The sequence below is a fragment of the Larimichthys crocea genome, chromosome I (assembly GCF_000972845.2).
Source record: "Larimichthys crocea isolate SSNF chromosome I, L_crocea_2.0, whole genome shotgun sequence".
Classification (NCBI taxonomy): Eukaryota; Metazoa; Chordata; class Actinopteri; family Sciaenidae; genus Larimichthys; species Larimichthys crocea.
The window spans coordinates 43,259,930-43,277,757 of NC_040011.1; the positions used below are offsets into that span (position 1 = coordinate 43,259,930).

The 17,828-nt window shown below is 40.8% G+C and overlaps 1 protein-coding gene across 1 annotated transcript in view; it reads right to left on the reverse strand.

Moving 5' to 3' along the window:
- Nucleotides 1–17,828, reverse strand: part of gabra2b (gamma-aminobutyric acid type A receptor subunit alpha2b) — a 30,049-nt gene that overhangs the window by 7,774 nt on the left and 4,447 nt on the right. The window contains exons 4-7 of the mRNA XM_010732862.3: nt 12,965–13,032; nt 9,993–10,213; nt 9,105–9,187; nt 8,179–8,322 (exon numbers count right to left, since the gene is read on the reverse strand). Coding sequence (XP_010731164.3) covers nt 8,179–8,322; nt 9,105–9,187; nt 9,993–10,213; nt 12,965–13,032 — 516 coding nt within the window. The remainder of the gene's footprint in view (nt 1–8,178; nt 8,323–9,104; nt 9,188–9,992; nt 10,214–12,964; nt 13,033–17,828) is intronic.

A 17,828-nucleotide genomic window follows, 5' to 3' on the forward strand; every position in this document is an offset into this window, starting at 1 on the left:
CGACGTGGATGCGCACACCATTAGATCAAATGGATTTAAAAAATACTGGTCTCCCAGCACATCATCGTGCACACCTACACGTTTCTCATCATTACTATGATCACTGTATTTCAAAGGCTTTCAGCTAAGTTGTTTTGCTAAAATTAGATCAGTGCTGTCACTCAGTGAAACAGAGAAGTGTGCATGCTTTCAGATCTTCGCATCGATCACAACACCTTTCTTTACTTCATATCAACGGTGTCATCGTAGGTAGACTGTGTAAATGCCGCATTTCCGTTAAAGTTATTATTTTTGGGCACCCTGACCAGCTTCTAGTCAGTTTATTGAGTTTATTTCTGGTTCAAGGATCATCAAGGACTTGTCCTTGCTTCAACCCAAATCTTTTACCTATTTTAACCAGGCCATGACAAAGGACTCTGTCTAACTCTACAGACTAGTGTACCTGGGTCCTTCCTTTGAGGAGCCTGCCAGGTTGACTGACAAACTAAAATAATTATGTACATCAGTATCTCAAACATTTTGGCTTACAAAATGAAGCAGTGTTTACAAGCGATCCCCTCAAGGCCTAAGTTCACATATTTCTGCTGTGAAGTTGTGACATTTGACATGGACTTATGGACTGACTTCTGTAGCCAGCCTCAGTGGCGTTTGAGGAACTGAGGTTGCTGCTCGGTCCCTAGAAATATTTAACAAATTCATTTGCATTATCTTGGAGTGAAGTCTATTAGATCATTCTCCAAGACCACCAATGTAATATGACTGGGGTAAGGGTGGGTTGTTGTCTCCCAACCAATGTTATGACCAAACCTACAACCTATGACCTGTCGTCACAGGTTGTGAGCAGAGTTGTGGAGCACTTAGATTAGATGATTAGATTAGATTAGATTAGATTAGATTAGATTAGATTATTATACTTATTTATGATATTCACTGTTAGCAGCAGAAAGTGTAATATACACTGAACACAGACCAAAAGATGAATAAGTACAGGACTATCTAGACTATCCAGTATTGTAGAGAAAAGAAAAGCTAAGATTAGAGAGAGTTAGAGACGAGCTAACGTGTAAACACTTGTGAACCCTTCACTGCTTTCACGCTGAGCCCCACTATTTCTATCTTCTCTTTTTAAAAGGGCTAGACTTTGTCCAACTGTGCTACCAAGCTATCTGCTGGATGATCAGTTTATGCTTACGGTGCTTGCTACCGATCTGTGCCACTCGTCACGAGTGCGCAACGTACTGCTGATGATGTTTAGTCTGCGCGTTCGATTCACTAAACTGTTTCCTCTCTGTGGATCTGTTCAGGTGGATTCTTCGAAGGTCCTGGGAATCCAGTTATCTCTGGACTCCTTTCTACCACCCACGTAATTATCGATCAGTCATAATCGCACATACGTCATGGCCTGTTACACACCCTCAGCCTGTGTTTTTTCGCTGACCATTCTCAGCTTGATCACACTCCCGCTGCGTCGATGTGGTCGGCCTGTTAAAGACTCCAGTGACGTGTGTTTCGCTGCTCCACTCGACCCGCCTCCACCTGCTTGGTTCTGCTCTGTTTGCGGCTCCCTGCCGGGTTTTTATTTTTTTTTTAAGTTAATAACCATCGGAGGTTATTTGCAACGGTCCCTGCATGTATTTATCACCGTGCTAAGATGTATTACCAAAGCAGGGAGCCTTACAAAGAGGGAGAGCCAGTTGTATTTCCATTTTATTTTGTGATGTGTCATTGTAGTTCCAGACAGATTAAACTCGAAACGTGGGAAAATAAATGGTAAGCAAACACAAGAACAAGGTAGATGACAAATCCTAAGCAGCCCCAGCAGCTGCTGTGGAGTCACCTCAAAGGATCCAGTCAACTGTTAACACACAACTTCATAATTAGCCCGAGGCAGAGCAGTTCCTTTCTTTAGACACTGAAAACAAGATCACACGCCCTGCAGTCAGGCCTTTCTCTCTTCAGTGGTTCCCACATTTTTATTTCTAACTTACAAATTATATCAGTGATTTACTTTCTGCCTTAATACAATATGATCTCCGTCAGATCTTTATCATTCCGAACCAGCGGCTGTTTACGCCTGGTACAAAAAACTGTACTGAGAGAACTCACCTGTTCAAATTATATTAAGGCTCAAGTTATGCAGAATTAACAATGGCCGCTTTGATTGACAGGTAGGAGCCTTACAGGTGATATTTGAGCACCCAGGTGTCATTTATGATGATACCCGTCTTTGTGATATTTAGATTGCCAAGGAGCCAGAGCTCTTCAGAAACCCGTGGGCTTCATCTCTGTATGACATCCTTCTTTTTATACTGTCAGTGGTCCTGACGTGTAAAGGTTGCAAACCTTTCCCTCTCATCTCTCAAAAAGAAACCCGCCAGCCTGACAGTGTCTCAGTATTTAAATCTACTTACCACAATCAACACCCAGTTTCAGTCTCATTGTTCAACGCTTCCTGCCCCTCTAATCTTCAAACACATATAGACTGTAGCGTACGCGCACTCAAGTTGTGGCCCCGTTTCTTGGCCTCTGTGTGTTTGCATGAATGTGTTAGTTCTTTTTTAGTCTCCTTTTTCGTCCTTTTTACTATGCCTATTTTCCTGTGTGTTTGTGTTCTTGGCTTTCTGTATTCACTTTGTGACACAATCGCTTGCAGAAAGTGTTTTATAAATTATTAAACGTGACAACTGTTGTCTTGGATACAGCATACTTCTATTTCTGTACAGACCTCTGACAGAGCCAGCGGCTTCAAGGCAACGTGCTTGTGGGTTGGTTTATTGCCTCATTTCTTAATGGAATCAAATCCTTTTTTCCACATTACTTAGAGGAAGAATTGTCGTTCGCTCAGCCTTCCTCTTGTTCTCGCCGTTGCAGATTCGGTTTACATGATAACGAGGCTCTGACTTTTTAATAATTCCAGTTGCTTCGTTAAAATGCCTTAATATGCTCTTGGGCTATTACATCAAGCCAAAGTTGACATGCCTATAAAAATAAACAAATCATTATTCCTGCTTTTTGCAGTGTACAGCTACTATCTGTGTGCTTATTATGATATAAAATTATACGTCAGACCTTTAACATAACTGCACTGGCAGCCATGCTCCTTTTGTGCTCATTAGAGCAGCGAACACGGTTTTAATCGATTCCTTGGACGTGACAATTGCTGTGAATGATCCATTAAAAACAGAAAAATAAAGCACCTCTTATTTTCACGCTCACTTTCCATTTACTTCGATGTCAGGCTCTCAGTCTAGAGTAAATTATCCTGTCCACCATGAGCTTGTCACTGTCGGATCCACTTGCTTGTCTCCTGCAGGTCCATTTGTGAATGCCACATTTTCATGCACTGGTGTTCACTCTCTCTCTCTCTCTCTCCTCTCTCTTTTTTTTTTTTTGTCTTTCATGCTACTGCACTTTTGAGACACTCCTGTATCTCTGGCACCAACTAGACTTTCACTGGAGCCAGCAGCCTATTTTTTTCTTCTCCTGGGCTCCTCTTTAGCGTCTCTGCCCCTCCCGCCCGCGTGCCCCGCTCTTTTGTCTTTCCCTCCCTTTCCCTTTATTTCGCTGTTCTCTCCCCACCCACTCCTGCCTGAACTTTACAGTTAAAGTCTGGAGGCGATAACCCAAAGGTCGATAACAAACTTCTCAAAACTATTCCACTATCCTAAAATGAGACACTCTCTTCTTAAAGGTCCAGTGCTGATTATTTTTCAAAGCAAAATTTGAAGTTTCTTGAACGCTGATTTTCATTAGATACAAGCTGAAAAGTTGAAAGATGAAAGATGGTTTGTCAGCAATGCTATGCGCACACCATTAGATCAAATGGATTCAAAAAAATACTGGTCTCCCAGCACATCATCGTAGCACACCTACACGTTTCTCATCATTACTATGATCACTGTATTTCAAAGGCTTTCAGCTAAGTTGTTTTGCTAAAATTAGATCAGTGCTGTCACTCAGTGAAACAGAGAAGCGCGCATGCTTTCAGATCTTCGCATCGATCACAACACCTTTTCTTTTACTTCATATCAATGGTGTCATCGTAGGTAGACTGTGTAAAATGCCGCATTTCCGTTAAAGTTATTATTTTTGGGCACCCTGAACCAGCTTCTAGTCAGTTTTAGAGTTTATTTCTGGTTCAAGGATCATCAAGGACTTGTTCCTTGCTTCAACCCAAATCTTTTACCTACTTTCAACCAGGCCATGACAAAGGACTCTATCTAACTCTACAGACTAGTGACCTGGGTCCTTCCTTTGAGGAGCCTGCCAGGTTAGACTGACAAACTAAAATAATTATGTACATCAGTGAATCTCAAACATTTTGGCTTACAAAATGAAGCAGTGACCTCGATCCCCTCAAGGCCTAAGTTCACATATTTCTGCTGTGAAGTTGTGACATTTGAACATGGGGACTTATGGAGATTGACTCACTTCTGTAGCCAGCCTCAAGTGGACGTTTGAGGAACTGAGGTTGCTGCTCGGTCCCTAGAAATATTTTAACAAATTCATTTGCATTATCTCTGGAGTGAAGTCATATTAGATCATTCTCCAAGACCACCAATGTAAGATATGACTGGGCGGTAAGGGTGGGTTGTTGTCTCCCAACCAATGTTGAGACCAAACCTACAACCTATGACCTGTCGTCACAGGTTGTGAGCAGAGTTGTGAGCACTTGGATTAGAGTAGATTAGATTAGATTAGATTAGATTAGATTAGATTAGATTAGATTAGATTAGATTATACTTTATTTATCCCACGACGGGGAAATTCACTGGTTACAGCAGCAGAAAGTGTAATATACACTGAACAGTCAGAACCAAAAGATTGAATAAGTACAGGACTATCTAGACTATCCAGTATCTGTGAGAGAAAAGAAAAGCTAAGATTAGAGAGAGATTAGAGACGAGCTAAACGTTGTAAACACTTGTGAACCCTTCACTGCTTTCACGCCTGAAGCCCCCACTATTTCTATCTTTCTCTTTTTTTAAAAGCTCGCTCTGTGACTTCTGTTTTCCAAAGTGCTACACAAGTACTGTATGATTAGTTTATGCTTATGTTACCGCGGCAACGCGCGCCGTTACCGTGGCAACGTGCTCCCTGTGATGAAACTGTTTGTCTGGTTGAAAACTGTTCTCTGGATCTGTCAGGTGGATTCTTTCGAAGGTCCTTCGGGAATCAGTTATCCTCACGCTCCTTTCACACCCACGTAATTATCGATATCGTCAACATGTCGACATCGTCAGGTGTCACCCCTCAGCTGTGTCGACTGACATTTAATCAGTGATCACATCCCGCTGCGCTGATGTGGCGGCCCTGTTTAAAGACTCCATATGCTGACGTGTGTTTTCGCTGCTCCACTCGACCCAGCCTCCACCTGCTTTGGTTCTGCTCTGTTTGCGCGTTCCCTGCAGGGTGTTTATTTTTTTTTAAGTTAATAACCATCGGAGGGATTATTTGCAACGGTCCCTGCATGTTATTTATCACCGTGCTAAGATGTATTACCAAAGCAGGGAGCCTTACAAAGAGGGAGAGCCAGTTTGTATTTCCATTTTTATTTGTGATGTGTCATTGTAGTTCCAGACAGAATTAAACTCGAAACGTGGGAAAATAAATGGTAAGCAACAACAAGAACAAGGTAGATGACAAATCCTAAGCAGCCCCAGCAGCTGCTGTGGAGTCACCTCAAAGGATCCAGTCAACTGTTAACACACAACTTCAATAATTAGCCCGAGGCAGAGCAGTTCCTTTCTTTAGACACTGAAAACAAGATCACACGCCCTGCAGTCAGGCCTTATTCTCTCTTCAGTGGTTCCCACATTTTTATTTCTAACTTACAATATATTATCAGTGATTTACTTTCTGCCTTAATACAATATGATCTCCGGTCAGATTCTTTATCATTCCGAACCAAGCGGCATGTTTACAGCCTGGTACAAAAAACTGTACTGAGGGTGAATTTTTCTAAAACTCACCTGTTCAAATTATATTAAGGCTCAAAGTTATGCAGAATTAACAACGTCGCTGCTTTGATTGACAGGTAGGAGCTTTTACAGGTGACTTATTTGAGCACCCAGGTGTCATTTATGATGATACCCGTCTTTGCTGATATTGAGATTAGCCAAGGAGCCAGAGCTCTTCAGAAACCTGTGGGCTTCATCTCTGATATGACATCCATTCTTTTTATACTGTCAGTGGTCCTGACGTGTAAAGGTTGCCAACCTTTCCCTCTCATCTCTCAAAAAGAAACCCGCCAGCCTGACAGTGTCTCAGTATTTAAATCTTACTTATCACAATCAACACCCAGTTTCAGATCTCATTGTTCAAACTGCTTCCTGCCCCTCTAATCTTCAAACACATATAGACTGTAGCGTACGCGCACTCAAGTTGTGGCCCCGTTTCTTGGCCTCTGTGTTGTTTGCATGAAATGTGTTAGTTCTATTTTTAGTCCTCATTATTTCGTCCTTTTATACTATAGCCTATTTTCCTGTGTGTTTGTGTTCTTGGCTTTCTGTATTCACTTTGTGAACAATACGCTTGCAGAAAGTGTTTTATAAATATATTAAACGTGACAACTGATTGTCTTGGATACAGCATACTTCTATTTCTGTACAGACCTCTGACAGAGCCAGCAAGGCTTCAAGGCAACGTGCTTGTGGGTTTGGTTATTGCCTCATTTCTTAATGGAATCAAATCTTTTTTTTCCACAATTACTAATAAGAGGAAGAATTGATCGTTCGCTCAGCCCTTCCTCTTGTTCTCGCCATTGCACAGTTTCGGTTTACAATGATAACAGAGGCTCTGACTTTTGAATAATTCCAGTTGCGTTAAAATGCCTTAAATATGCTCTTGATGGCTACTTCCATATCAAGACCAAAGTTGATCCATGCATATGAAAATAAACAAATCATTATTCCTGCTTTTTGCAGTGTACAGCTACTTATCTGTGTGCTAATTATGATAAAATAAAAATATATATACGATCAGACCTTTAACATAACTGCAAACTGGCAGCCATGCTAACATTTTGTGCTCACATTAGAGCAGCGAAACATCCGGTTTAATCGATTCCTTGGTTGGTGTTCTGTGAATGATCCATTAAAAACAGAAAAATAAAGAAATCCTCCTTAACATATTTTACAAGCCTCACTTTCCATTTACTTCGATGTCTCATGGCTCTAGTCTAGAGTAAATTATCCTGTCCACCATTGAGCTTGTCACTGTCGGATCCACTTGCTAATGTCTCCTGCAGGTCCATTTGAGTGAAATGCCACATTTTCAATGCATACTGAGTGATTCACTCTCTCTCTCTCTCTCTCCCTCTCTTTTTTTGTCATTTCATGCATCAATGCACTTTTGAGAGACACTCCTGTATCTCTGGGCACCAACATAAGACACTTTAATCACTGGAGAACACAGCAGCTATATTTTTTCTTCTCCTGGAGCTCCTCTGTTAGCGTCTCTGACAGCTACACCAGACAGATGTGCACCAGCATCTGTTTTTATTGACATCCATTTAAAAGCAGAAGAAACTTCACTCCTCCAGTCGGAGGGGAAAAGGCTTTTCACAGCAGAGGCTCACGTGTTGTGCTGCTTTTGGGTCTCCAGGCCATGCAAAATGCAGATTAACAAAATGCAGAACAAAGTAGGGAACTCAAGATGCATGACTGCCAAATCCCTGTTTTGTCGAATCTTTGTCGAGCAGAGGAAGCCAGAACAAATGTCTCTGCATTTTTCCAGCCAAATAAAGTGAGTAACAAAAAGACAAAACTTAGCGAGCGTTTCACAGCAAGCTTCTGACGCCTCCTGCAACATGTAGGAGGCGGACGAGTTCAACATCCACCCAAACAAGCACAAAATCTTCACAATTCTCCACCCTGAACTGAAACAATAGACATTTAAGTTCCAGATTCCACAAAATTAACCAGGTCAAAGCTTTAGACGTCGTCACAGTTTTCAGGTTTGCACAGATTTTGTTGCCGTAGGGCGCAGCCATTAAATATGCACAAATTCAGCTGCATGCCAAACCCAGTGTGTTTTTAAATCCCCAAATCCAGGATTTCTTTTCTATTTCTGAGAGCTTTTCTAAGCTGGAGGAACATTTACTGCAGAGAGGTAGAGAAATCAGTCGAAGGTGGAGGAGTCATGAGACTTTACTACTAGACCTCCACAAAAGCTTACCTGTACTCGATTTGATGGTCTCTTGTCCGACCGTTTGTCCGAGCAGGTCATACTGGTTTAGGCGGGAGCTTTCGCCTTCCACCACCACAGAGTCTGACGCATTTCGAGTCCAAGCATAAGTCACTTCTGAGATTGTGTAGGCATCTAAAAAAAAGAGAGAGAGAGGAGAGGATAAACTCATAGGGGATAAATCTGGGGCAGCTGCAGCTGCTGATGAGTTTTCAAAAAAAAACTATTTGTATTTTCCACGACTACACTGTGTTTGAGTTTCTAGAAAAAAGAATCAGCAGTTGAAGATGAAATAAAAGGCTCAGAAGAATTTGATGCACTGTAAAATTAATCAGTCACAACATACACTCTGTGATATTTGAAAGCTTGTTAACCTAAAGATATCTGATGAAACAGAAAAACACTTGCAAATTAAAATGATTAAAATATTCTGTCATGTTGTGCTACAGATCTTTTTATTGTTGCAGGTAACAAATGAGATTAATGTCAAATACTGTAGGTTTAACATATAAATGCACTGAAATTTAATGTTTGAAGTCAAGGCATTTCAGACATGACCCACCATGTACTGATGCTCTGATACTCATCTATGCCTCAAAGCAACTTAAAGTCCAAATGTAAAGAAGCCATGGCAATAAAATAGTGATTATGTGAATATTCTGATGAGTCTTTTGCCCAATATTCACATTTCTCATGTCAGTTCTTCTTTATCTATTTAATTCCTGCACATTTTGTCCAAATTTCTCAGGCTACTGCCAAAAAATTGAGCCATGCATTCCAGCTTCACTCGGTTCTTAGGCCGCTCACTTGCCAAAGAACCAGCGAGGAGAAGAGAAAATAAAAAAAAAGAAAATAGCATTTTACTTAAAGGTTCCATCATCATCATCATCATCATCATCATCATCAGAGTTACTCACAGCTGCCAAATTTAAGTGGACAGGAATGAAAGTCCATGGGGAAATCCTCCAGATGCATTGGGCACTCTGCATGCACAGTTAACCTGCATCCAATTCACAGAAAATTAAAGAGACTTCGCAAATGCATGAAAAGTAAACAGCACAGATTAGCCAAAATAAATAAATAAATAATGTGGAAAAAAAAGCCTCATGCACTATTCAAGACACTTCCCATCTGTAATGCCTTGAAACAAAAATAATTCATCTTAACTGTCACCAGCAGAGCAAAGTAAACAAAGGACTGCAGAGAGCAGCAGAAATCAAAAGACTAGTGTGTGTCCATGCTGAGATTGTAGGTTAGCTCTAACCGTACCGCATTATTCAACCGCTGTGAAAATAACTTGCAGCGCTTTATCATTTAAATTGATTTTCTTGAAATGCATGTTGACAGAGGAGGCAAAGAATAGCACGCACGGGGAATACGTTTGAACAAATGGGATTCTGTATCGCTACAGGACGTCCTCCTATGAGGCTGTCGAATGCTTTAGATTATAAATCAGCCGAGAAGATCAATACGACTTTTGTGTCTGCACGCAAAATACGAAGCTACAGCAGCACAGAAACAAGGTGGATGGACGGCGTATGCATGACGTCGCACACAGGTTTCTGAAGAGCCGTTTTGAAGCTCAAAGCTCATCAACCATGTTGTTAGTCTTGCCTCTTCCACCTCCCGGGTAATGTAAAAATTGACAAAGACGTGAAACCTGCTGGCCTGGCTCTATCCAAAAGTAATTTCACTAGTTAAGGTTTCAATCTTCTCATCTGACTCTTGGCAAATGAGCCTAGAATATTGAACTATTCCTTTAAATCCACCTCAACATAAATAAACCCCTCTCTGACTTGAGTTACCTCATTGTGTACAGCAGCGTCCCATCGTCTTTGATCCTCAACAGTTTATTAGGCATGGTCATGTTGTGAGCCACAGATTTCTTCCCGTTGTGGAAGAAGGTGTCCGGAGTCCAGATTTTACTCGCCATCAGGTTGTTGAGAGGCAAAATATTCATCGGCCCATGAAATTTCAACCTCTCATCCTTCCAGCTTTGCCGGAAGAAAACATCTATGGTGTACTCCTGTAGGCAGGGGAGATAAATAAAGAACTTAATTTGACTCAACTGTACGTTTCAACTTTCCTCTTCATGCAGATGAATCCCATCCCAGCTGAAAAAAGACACTTCCCACTGCTCTGTTTTTTCAGAGCACACAAGCAGCGGTTCTTCATGACTGATTTCACCTGCAACTTTAAAGACCCGGGCGCTGTAAGGCTTTTTTTTATTTGTCAAAGGTGAGGCCAGCGCTCCCTGTGTTCCTCCCAGCTCTGTGAGCCGGTGTTTTTTCTTCTTAAGCTGGGCTCTGAGGCCAAGACAACCCCTTGACCTACAATCTTCTGTTGTCAAAAGAAACCACACACACACACACACACACACAGGAAGGATTTAGGGCAGGAAGCCCTGCACTGTCAAATGTGTGTACGTGTGAGAGTGTGTGTGTGTGTTTGTGTGATTCACACACAGTAAGTGAGAGTGAGAGGACGAGATAAATCCCTCCAGAGCTTTTTTTTTTCTTGTCACGGTTGAAAGGCCTCTGACATTTAAATCTCAGGACGCTGAAACTGTCCACTGAAAACAAATAGCTTTCAGGTACAGGAGCCGACTTTATTATTCATTACGACGATATTTCACTATTAAGTAATTCATGAGAACAAGAAAATATGAGCGGTCAGATGTTCATACAAGTTATAAACATCTAAACAGCTGTGGAGTGACCTGACTGATCGGGAAGTCGTCTTTGAAAACTGTTTGAAAAAGGTCAAAAAATACTTAGCAGATGGTCATTGGATGAACCATCTGTCCATTACAGGTGACCATCAACCAAGAGAAGGTCACCAGTGTTCATCCCACTTAGGATGGAGCGGCTGGAGTTTATTATTATTAGTTAGTTTAGACTGGTCTGATGGCGTCCACCAATGAGCTTGGTTCTGCTCGACGTTTCTGCCAGTTAAACGGACGCTTTTCCACGCCACCGTCACCGAGTGCTTGATCATGGTGGGAATTGTCTCTGTAAATAATATTATAGACTATAGCCTAGACTTGCTTTATATGGAAAGTTATGATTTGCTGCAGTTCTGATATAAACGATAGTCGACACACACCTTAAGTATTAAACCGCGCCTGGAGCTGCCGTAGATCCTCATAGGTTGCTGATTGGTGTGAACCATTGTGGTTTGGACACAAGTGCCTGGTGAAAGCTGGCAAGGCTTAATTCTCAAAAGTCCAGCTGTCTAGCAAGCTTTGCTGAAGAGCTAATTAATCGCTAATTCATTTTATTTAACGTGAAAATGAACGCAGCTAAAACATCAGTGATAATCCCTCATTGCACAAGCAAACACAGAGTTTTTAATCACGTGAAAGTTTGTAGAGAATCTTACCGTCGCGTGTGTTTTCGCTTCCAAATAATTCTTGTTTTAGTTTAATTTAGTGATATTTTATATTTAATTTAATTCTTACTGGCAACAAATCCCATAAAAAAATTTGTACATCCCTCTAACAAGTACTGTCTGTGCAGCTGATTTTGCTTTTTTATTATATTTGGGATTTTTTTACCTTTCAGCATCCCAGAATCTCAGATACTGACTTGTGTATAATGCTAATTATTATCAATAAGAATGAAGGCTAAAACTATGAAACTAAGACCTGAGTTTGATTGAAATAAATTATCCTTTAAGACACAGACCACACCTCATTTGTTTCAACATATAAAGACAATCGAGCTCTTTTGCCTCTATATTTTAAAGAAACACTTGACTTTCTTAGCGGTAAGCGGATGCTCTTTGGACGTAAAGTACAGCATGTTTTCTTCTATTTCTTCTTCTATTAATCATTTTTATTTCATTCTCCAGCTTCGGCTGTCATAAATTCAATAAAGCGGCCACCTCAGCAATCAGCTGAATTGCTCCACAGTATCTGAATAAATCAGTCGAGTCCAGAGGAGAATGTTTCAAGCTATGCAGGACTAGAACATGTAATAAATCATATATTTTTAGCGCTGAGCCTGATTTTCCATTACCATAATGTTCATTTTACTTATGGATACAGAGTAATGTTATATTTTTTTCCATGCTGAATACACACTGAGATGATTTTACACCGTGGATGTTTTGTACAAGCTCGAGCCACTCAGTGATGACCAGAGATGATGTTTCAGCCCTGTCAGCTGTCTGTCAATCTGTCCATCTGTTATTGTAATTATTATTATTATATTTATTTGATTTGGCAAAAATTTAGTGGGCAGATCAGATGTGGGCAGTATTCTGGGTCTGGGATTTCCACCATGAAAGAATTATTATTCTGTGTCCGAGTGGTGGTCTACGTTAAGATGAGTGCCTTCGAGTTTACATGTCTGTCAGAGGCCACTGCATTGAACTCCAGCATCATAACTGTTAAATCAATAGATCACTCACTTGGAAAATGGGGCCAAGAGAAGGGACGCTGACGATATGATGGGAAGGTGGGCTCACGCTTCAGAATGATAAACAGGAAAAGCCCAGGATAAACAAAGGAGTGACTAGAATAACAAGAGGACTTTCAATAATTTATAAGATGAAAATTGCCAGATGAATAGGCACACTTGAGTATCGCGCTGTGTGTGAAGAGAGAGAGAGAGAGACGATGCGTTTATGAAAATGTGTAAACCAAAATTAGCACCTTTTTTCTTCCTTAAAGTTCGTATGAAGTGCAAAGGCCGTGATCTGGAGTGTTTATACAGCAGCAAACATGTGGATGATTAACGAACACGATACATAAATGACCATTATCTGCTCTCACCATGTCTGTGTCTGAAACTGGTCCGAAGCTGGTGACGTAGATGTTTGTCTTCACCTCAGTTATCCTGTCTGGATACGAGACAACAAGGAAAGCAAAGAGAGAGTTAAAAGTCTGAATATGAGATTGTTTTTACACATGATGTACCATAACCTTATCAGAGTTGTTGATAACGGAGGAAGTTTTTTGTGACACCCAAGCAAAAAGTTGAGTGTGGACGCGGAACATGATGCCTGAGGAAGCCGGTATTGTTAGAGCTAAGCCGGTAGCATACTGAATATGAAATATTTAAGTTGTACACATGTTTTATATTTATGCTTCGGCAGTCAAACGTTGACGTTAATGCTCCGCCTGGTTGCAATTCAGCAGCAAAGTAGAAGAAGAAGAATTTCTGGTAAGTGCACAATGGTTGAGACATCACTACTGTGCCGAGGTTAACACAGTACAGCAGGAAGAACACAACAAGTAAACATAAGTAAATTGAGACAAAACAAGTTAACGGTCATTTTCAGGATCAGTTTGAGATATTGCAAGAAATAACAAAACGAGACAAAGACGCAGGAGAGACGCTGCACACCTCCGACTCCTCAGCAAGGTGACTAACTACCGGGCAAACGGCACTGCATGATGGAAAACAGAGACAACTATTGCCTGACTAGTTTGTTTGGCTGCACTGCTGACACATACACCGGTTGATCTTTTCTTGACATCTCAGCGAGATTGTTTGCTGTCGCATCGAATCACACCTGCTGCTGAAACCAGTAACCGCTGGTGTCGCCAAATCAGCGAGGACTGAGATCATTAAAGAACAAACAGGAAGGATTTTTTCTTTTTTTGTCTGGATTTATAAATGTGAACTCAGTTTGTTTGTCAAGCCAATTCATCGTCAGCTACTGTAAGATTAAATTTAGTGAGCTATGATTTTAAGCGTAGAAAATTTGTCCTAAATGTTCACACTGATGCGACAGACAGGAATAGCAAAGCTTCCCATGCTTCTTTATCAAGTTATAATGTGCTACTGCATCAGTGCTACTGCATCCGGCCCATTCTCTCTCTCTACACTCTGTCTCTTTCAATAATTACTGAGGCTTGATCTCTCATGCTCGGTCAATTCAAAAAGCTTTCACGTTTTTTACTCTGTACTACGCTGCAAACAGCATCTCACGTACGATCTAAAGAGATCATTACTCCTCAGTAAAGTGCTCTCATGCATGGCAAGGCGAGCCGCCATTCACGTCCCTCTAAGAGGGCATATTATGAAAATGCTTTCTTATTTATAAGGTTATGTAAATCAAGAGGAAGTGGCAGGTCGCCTGGTAATAGGTGCAATCCATTTAGGAGGACAAGACGGTGAGGTGCATATATTTATGTAAACTAGGCCTTTGTATGTGAATCAGGCTGATTTACAATGATAAGGTTTTTACTGTGGCTCACAGAGGCCTCCATTAGCTCGATTTATTTCAAGAGAAACACCGCCTCGGTACAAAACCACATTTGTCGCCGCCCTGCTTCGTCTTGTAAAAAAAAGATACAATGTGATGCATTGTAGTTGCTGTGTGTTAGCCATTTTGTTGTGTTGTCGAAATATCGAAATTTATTGCATCTGCTGGCTCCATCCATCCATTTTCTGTAACCGCTCGTCTTTATGGGGGTCGTGGGTGGCTGGAGCCTTTACCAGCTAACTTAGGGCGAGAGGTGGGGTAGAGGTGGTTCACATAGAAACAGACAACCATTCACACTCACATTAACACACCTACAGGTAATTTAAAGTCACCAATTAACCCATTAAGTCCATGTGTTTGGACTGTGGGAGGAAGCCGGAGAATGTGCAAGCCCCTCTCGCTGTGAGGCGACAGCGCTAACCACCGCGCCACCGCCCACTCAAATGATCCTACAGGGTGGTGTTGTCTCAATTCATGCAATGTAACAAGTAGCTCAAAATCACTATCCACAAGCTAACTATCATGTCTTTTATGCCGTCTGACATGCTATTTAGTCCTCTGTATTTCCATGTGCAGCAGTAAGGAGTGACTGAATGAACAATTTCAAGCACAGTTGGTGCTTAATGCCATGAAATGTGCAGCTTGCCATGCCTATATTCAGACGATGTCTGTGTGTCTCTTAGTACATGTTAGTGGATTTGATAGCAGTCTAGTTATGATGCTTTTTGTGGTTAGATTCGTCCCATCAAGAGCAAATTTTTCATAAATTGGTCTTGTGTTCTGAGAAGTTTCAATCAATTTACCATTTTATACTGTTATTATTGTTATTGTTTTGTATATTTCTGGTATTTTCTATCTATACTGCATGTTTAAATACAAATGAATACAAAAATGATCTTACTCCGGACACAACCTGTTTAAACGTCTTCCCTCTGCAAGGCGTTACAGAACGCCAAAACAACCAGACACAAGAACGGTTTCTTCCCCTAGACCATCACTGACCTGTACCTTGCACCTGTACAATAACCTGTAGATTATAAATGATCTATTTGCACTGTTTACATTTAGTCATTGTTCCTTTTAAACTCATATTCATTCTACTCATGTTGTATACATATACTGTAATATACACCTCATGCATAACACAACCTGCTGTATAAACTGTATTTATTTCAGCATCCTTCACACTCTGCTCCATTGCATAGTTTTTGAGAATTATGTTCACATTTACACCCTAGTGAGGATAAGCGGTTACAGCTAATGTATGTATGTATGTTCACGTTTACCTGTCAAGCTCCTTGATTTCTCATGTGCGTGTACACACACCTGTCCAACAATGTGATTCTGATTCTGATTAACATTTCATCGGGGTGTTGGGGAACCCCTCAGTCGATCCCATGGACTGGTTGTTGTTCTTTGTAATTATGTATGATGAGACTGTTAATTTAACTATACAATGAATTTACTGTTAGTGGTTGCAACATGACAGATGATTTTTGTTATATTACAACATAAGTGGTTGCAACATGACAGATGATTTTTGTTATATTACAACATAAAAAAAGAATAAACATGAGCAGAGATCTCCGCCACCACCAAATGACGATCCATCCTGTTTGCACTGCATGAAATTCACAAACTAACCATATTTGTACAAATGATGCATTCTTGCAGAGCCCCCGGGACAAATACGTCTTTACTATTTTCAAATATCCAGAGTGCATTTAATGCCTGAGGACGTTAGGACACCTATTTATAGGAACAAAGACAATAAAAGTTCAGTTATTCAGCAACACAATAATCATCGTCAACGTGTGCTTTTCATATCTGAATCATGTGGTGCAGATGGGCCTGCTGACCCGTGTTTAATTGGTCAGATGAAATCTGTCTGTGTTAGGGGACAGCCATTAAATGGCTTTGATGATACTGTATTTTCTATAAATAAAGTCAAGAGAAATGTGCATCCCACACAGTAATTCATTCAACGTAGAAACGCTTACAGTTGTTTTGTTTTCTTTTCCCTGAAACCTTCTTGTAGACCCAAGGGGACAACGTGGGTTCATCTTTGAAAACCTCTGCCCTAGATTCATCTATTTCCATCATTTGATTATTAGCAGACGCAGTAAAATGCTTCAACTCATATCGCTTGTTAACTGAAATAAGAGACAGCACATGGATTTGAATATTGCAACATCTAAACACCAACTCGCTGTTCAACCTCGAGGTAGAAGTCATACCATTCGTTGTTGTACAAACCTATATACCAATATATGCTATGATACTGTAGATAAATGATTAAATATTTGTTGATCCATACAATATGTACTATATTAGATACATAGGACTCAGGCTCACTACTTGAACAATGAAAACTGTCAAAGGGACTGACTCTGACCCTCAATATACTGTACGTATGAGTGAACACACTGGTACAGCTGTCATGAGGCTCTTTTCAGTCATTATAAATGTGTTATAAACCACGGTCCAGTGAGGCGTTAACATGATTTCTGTGTGTGTGTGTCACATCTGTGGAACAGACAGATCTAATGTGTCTAAAATGTGGAAAATCCCGCCGGATGTAATCTTTCTGTAATTCTGCACCACGACATAGCCCCAGTGTACTTTAATGGGAACAGTATGGTTGAAATTTGAAATTCTGATGTGCTCTAAAGCACTTCCTACGAAAGCGCCTGATTTATGTGACAAATGTTTTATTTAACTGTTTTATTTCAGATCACTGATCTCCCCTAAGTCTGACTTTAACATGACTTCTTCTTCTTCTTCAGTGCTGTCTGTTGGTGGAGAATCATCAGTTAATGTAATTTGTCAGACAAAATCAATGTAGCTTTATTGATTCAACCCCATAAATCTCCGGGGGGCTATAAAAGTCTTGTCAAAGGTGCAAAGGACAAATTAAAAAAGTGTCAAGAAACATGGATTTCTAGGGATGCATATTTTGTTGCATAAACCACATCAGATGGAAACAGGCCATGAAATATAAGCATTAAGGCTCCACGGTGTACAAATGTTTGTGTTTCCTACACATTAAATAAGCTAGAAGCGCGATTACTGCGGGTCCAGTTGTAAAGGCTGAACGCTGCCAAGCTAAAGCAGGTCTTTTCTGCATATGGCAGCTTCTGGGCCCGGGCTGATGGCTCCAGAAATTTGAATTTCAAATGGCAGCGAATCCTGAGGGAGGAGCTCAGCTTTGGGGTGAAGGGCCAGCTGGAAATGAGATACCGAACATGGAGGACGATGGGAGAGGTGAGGATGGGTAGGGAAGCAGCGTGGCACGCTCAGGCCAACGGGGAAGATGTGATTTTCAAAAATATGTTTTATATTTTAGATGGCTCTTGGCCTTCTCTCAATCAGCTTCTTTAGGTCGTTCCCATATATACTGAGCCTCTTGTTGGCTGATTTTCCTT